This window comes from Aegilops tauschii, chromosome 1, assembly GCF_002575655.3.
Source record: "Aegilops tauschii subsp. strangulata cultivar AL8/78 chromosome 1, Aet v6.0, whole genome shotgun sequence".
Lineage (NCBI taxonomy): Eukaryota > Viridiplantae > Streptophyta > Magnoliopsida > Poales > Poaceae > Aegilops > Aegilops tauschii.
Window position 1 is genome coordinate 109707111 of NC_053035.3, and position 5347 is coordinate 109712457.

Genomic DNA, 5347 nt, shown 5'->3' on the forward strand with positions numbered 1-5347 from the left:
TGGAAAGCAAACAAGCACAAAAAATTGTTTCCTTCTTGACATCTAAATGGAGAATTGTCTTCAACATATTGTGTTGTATGTGCTACTTCTCGCTAATGTAATTACAGGAAAATCTTCCCCTACAGAGGTATGTGTTATACTTTACTCCCATTATTTAGGTCGAGACATATTCAATATTGCAATAATCACGATTTACATTCTTCATAAGTTGACTTTTCTTCCTTTTTATAATTTGAAGCAAGGAAACTCATCAATGCCATGGCCCTCTGTTCTTCGTCCAATGATTTTCCATACTAGTGAAAATCTTGCCTCGGATCAAAATTCAGTAATCTCTTATGTGAGTTCCATGTGTCTATTGTATTTATTTACTTCAATTATTAATTTCACAAACATAACTTAATATGCATCCCTGACCCTTAGACTATGTTTGATAGATCACGAGTCATGTGTGGACTCCTCGAGGTGGTGCTGAGAACTATTATGGCATTGAGGCTACAATTGATGTATATGGATTTAATTTACAACCCGGCCAATTAAGTGCAGCTGGAATTTGGATTCTGAACAAAGGAGATGGAAAACCATCTTCAGCTAATGGATTTCAAGTTGGATGGAGTGTAAGTTACATCTAGGCTGGAGAGCCACAAGTTGATTGGACTGATTTAATTTATTAATCATTAAACAACTAAGGAAATAAAAGGAACTATTGTAATATGCTCTTTGTACTCCACAAAACCCAATCAATAATTTATTGTAGAACATTTTAGTTAGGACTATTTTGTTTCTCAAGCAATGATGTTATATGTGTATGTAAACTTTCTCGCCAAAATAAAGGACACAAACAAATCTAATGTGCAAATTTTTCTAAATAATATAAAATATTGTGAAAAATCATCACAAAAAGAGCAGTTATAAGAAGCGTATTGAAAAAATAATTATACTATGCGAATTCAAATAGACATGGCATGATTTAAAGAAGTTTGTGCATTGTAAATATATCACTACATAAGACTACCATATTTTGCGCATCAATGTGAACACTAGTGAATTTTATGCAGATTTTTCCGAGGTTCTACAAAGATTCACATACCCATTTCTACACATCTTGGACTGTAAGTTTCATTCAGTGAACTCTTTAATGTATAGTACTAATAGTTTGTGCTGAAGATATACATTTAGGAGTGATTACCTCAAAGTGTTCATTGCACTACTATACATTCACGAACTATATGTGTCATTGGTATGGAAATAGCAGAAGAATGGGCTATCTTGTCATTAGTTTTTGTGATGTAAAGTTAGCAAGGTGTGTAGTAGGGCCTTATTTGGAGGCCATCCTACACCAATAAAAGGTTCACACATTGATGCCTTTTGAATAGGTTTGGTGCATCCTTGGATCCGAACTTAATCTCGTGTTGCGAATGCGATAAATGGAAGTGTCTAGAATAGCCAATGGGATAAAATATAAGGCCTCCTTGATCCTCCCTTAGATGAGAGAAATGCTTGATTGGTGACTCGGTTCGAAGACAAGTCTACCTCTAAGCTCCCTACACTCAAAATGATCCGAGTCTTTCAAGGTCTCTCGGGTCTGTCTCAACACTTCGAGCTGTAAAGGGCTCTATGGACTACATCTACCCCTAAGCTCTAGTGAAGTGTGTATGGTTACATGCTTCACGGAGGGCTTACAAAGTTTATGGGTGGCTGACAAATGGCCAAGGCTACCTATTGTGGTGGTCGATAGGTAGAAGGGATACAATTGTAAATTTTGTCTACTAGTCTGTGGTAAAATAGGGAAGAGGCGTGGAGTATGTTCCATGCTGGACTAGTCCACATATCCCTCCACTTAAAGGTTCTACTCTACTTGCTCTTCACATTGAGAATATTTCTTCTAGCTATTGTTTCCTACTTTTGATTTGTTGGCCAAGACTAGTTTCTTAGACTTTTGTTGACTACTTGAGTTCAAAAATTCGCCATCATACCATGTAGGACTATGTGGGACCCATAAGTAGGATTAGCTATTCCGTCAACAATATGTATGCCTCTTTCACTGTAAAATGAATTCACATACTAAAGTGATCTTTATCACATCCAAAAACTTTAGGTACAATGCCTTCTTTTGGCCCTGAAATATTAGGAAAAGCTCCTACTACATATTTAAAAAGCGAGGTCTTCACCTTTGGTCAGTACCACTAAAAGGTTGAAAGCAAACAAAGTGTCTAACCAAGGGAGTATAGAAAGGAAAAAATGAACGGTTTAAAGGCACACTTAACCTTAAGGAAATTAGGGATATGTCTCATTGGAAACATAGTAGCCAAGACTGGGTACTACTTCCCCCCTAGAAACATGACTGTGGATTTTTTTCAAAATAATTAATGCATAGTTTTATGAAAATCATAAATGTTACACCCTCCGTTCCAGAATACTTATCATGGTGAACTAAACCAATAAGAATTATGAAATGGAGGGCGTAATGTATACCAAAAAAGTATGCAAGACTCAAAAGATTGTAACATGTTTTCTATATTGCTATGACAGAGTGGTGGATCGCCCGCAAAGAGTTGTAGTGACATGATTTGTCCTGGCTTTCAAAAGACATCATCGAGTATAGCTCCGGGAAGTATCATTAATCCAGTTTCAGATATCCGGGGCCGAAAATCATACATTACAATAAGAGTTTTCAAGGTAAACATGTTGCCCAAATTCTACCTAGATTATTTATCCTCTTGCATTTATTTTGGGTATGGGGAGCAGTGCATTTACTTTGGTGTTTTTATATTTATATTAAGGTGTTCAAATGAGTTGGAAACTAAAACTAGCCGGAATCAAACTGTTGTGGACATTGTTGAGTCCTGCACCAACCCTGTGAACTCAGCAATGTTCAAAATCTCGCATAAAGCTTTTGTTAATTGTACTTGTTGGACCGACCTGTAATGACATACAAGAAATTCTTATCATTGTATATTGGCTCATGGTTGGTAGGGTGGGATGCAACATATTTTTGGAGAATGGCATGCATGTTATGTAGTAAAAATCTGTTCCTGACTACGACTCACACAAATTTTAGGTTGTCACTCCATAAAGTTACAAATCCACTACGGCTGGCAATGCACGACTTAATTAGCCCTTGTGACAGCAACTTTATGTCTATTAGTCACCATAACTTCTAATAATAATTATGTTGCTTACAACTAGGCCCAGTCTGTCAGACTCCATCAACTGAAATGAATATTGATTGATTAAAGCATACGTAGTTTTGTGATATGACTATCCAAATATGTAATGCCTTCATAAATTCTCTTATAAGTGTGATTTTGATAAGTTTATCAAACTGAATGCTCTCAAGAATGTTTTAAATAGTTGTTATTTATGTTTCCAGGATAAATCTTCTGGTGACTGGCACGTCCATTATGGATTAAACGGTGGTATCAAACCAGTTGGCTATTTTCCCAAATCCTTGATTCCAGGACTTATTGATAGGAAAGTTGAGATTAGTTTTGGCGGCTATGTGTCTCACCAAAAGCCACAACCGAGTCCTCCGATGGGAAGTGGCTACGCTCCAGCCAGTGGCAATGCTGCGTCCTTCAAAAATATCAAACTAATTGATGCCAATGGCAATGCTCATCTTGTGAACACAAATCTTCCATTTCGTGTGGACCCCAAAAGATGCTATCCTATATCTTACATTGATTCAGCCAGGTTCTTTTACGGGGGATCTGGATGTGCTGATTAAATCTGGATGTCCCATATATGTACTTGAATTTCTAATAAAATAAGAAATGATTGTTCATTAATGCCTTCAATTGATAAGGACAATTTGGCGGGTACCTTGCAATATTATGTTGCCGCACATGATTTTATTTTACTAATAGGACATCACCACAGGTAACTAGGTATTACTAGACATGGTATTGTCCAAGCTTGAGCCCCCAGGGTTGAGTAAGAGACAAGACCATATCTCGAGAAAGAGCACAATGGTGGATACGAGGTGAGAATCTAACAAGTGGTTGGATATTTGATGGTCGTGGTGGATGAATTAGGCAACCTACTGTAGAAGTTTCGAGATTCTCTTTCCCAGTTATATATTGTGCAATATGCAGAGCTTGTACAACCTACCGTCTTATAGGCAAAAAATAACTCTTCTTTATAGAACTTAGATAAAAAGAGATTCAAAGAGGATTAAAGTGCAAGTATAAATGCCTTACAAACTTCTTTTTTGAGAGCATGCAAATCGTATGCCTTAACTTTATAGAAGTCAGAAGGTAAAATACAAAAAAACCAGTATGTTCCCACAATAGGTTGGTGAGTAGCGAACACCACCAGATGGCGAGACACAAACAACCAGGAGAAAGTCATCATCTTGGAGTCACCCATGACGGCATACATAGAGCCCTTGGCGAAAACTCTAGTACCATGGTGAACACCAGTGGAACATAAACAAGGATGTCATCACGCGTAGGCAGAACACATGTGAGACACTAAGGACTGGAGACATCCCTTGCCGATTTGTAGATGGGGTGCAAAGCGTGGATCAATCTCAAGGGGAGAAGTGTAGAGAGGACATCGAGGTTCGGGCCGCATGGCTGCATAACACCCTACTCCTGCTTTTATGTAGTTGATTTGGTGGATAGAGAGCTTCAAGTCCTTTTGGGAACGGAAAGTGTAGTGTTGCTCCTATCTAAGTTCTACCAAGTGTCCAACCTTATCCTGAAGTGGATCTGGTCTAGTGTTTATCCCCTGCCTCCCATAGCTCGGTTCTCCTTTTATATTGCAAGGGACACCACAGTTGTTACGGAGGAGGGCACCTACCACAGAGAGGTAGGTAAGTTCATTAAATTCTTGATGAAGTGTTGCCGTCTTCTGGTCTCTAAGAATGAACACACATCTTGTCTCCACCGCTCAGGGTGTTTACCTGGCGCAGATGTGACACTCCTCCTCATAGGTGCAGACCATGTGGAAATATTATCAGGGTGATTCATCCCTTGTATCGCTGTCATTCCATTGGCACGCCTGCACACCCACTGCACATCGTAAAAGGTCTGCTTATGTAGGACTAACACACCACCCGGGGGGGGGGGGTGGGGTTGCGGTGGCTGGCTGTCTTCACTTAACGGATGTGGGCCAGGTGGAATGGTCATTGTCGGGTGTGCTTGTTCCCAGAAGTCGGGTGTCCTGGAGTTGTTCCTTCCAGTACTTAGTTGCTGGCTTGGAGAAGAGTGTAGCAGATCTAGACAAAGATCTGCATGGCACAACGGAGCCTGGGCTCCTTCTTGTTGTTGCTTGTTGATGATCTTGACAAAGATTTGCATGCTACCACAGAATTGTGGTTGAAGGCTTATTGCCGGAGTGTTTCTTC

The 5347-nt window shown here is 39.3% G+C and overlaps 1 protein-coding gene across 1 annotated transcript; it reads left to right on the forward strand.

The window, feature by feature from the left end:
- Positions 1–3794, forward strand: LOC109785738 (uncharacterized). Its single transcript, XM_040399750.3, has 6 exons — positions 1–127; positions 239–337; positions 435–614; positions 1056–1109; positions 2530–2676; positions 3371–3794. The coding sequence occupies exons 1-6, from the start codon at positions 47–49 to the stop codon at positions 3722–3724; spliced, it is 915 nt and encodes a 304-aa protein (XP_040255684.1). The 5' UTR covers positions 1–46; the 3' UTR covers positions 3725–3794.
- Positions 3795–5347: the final 1553 nt, after the last annotated feature.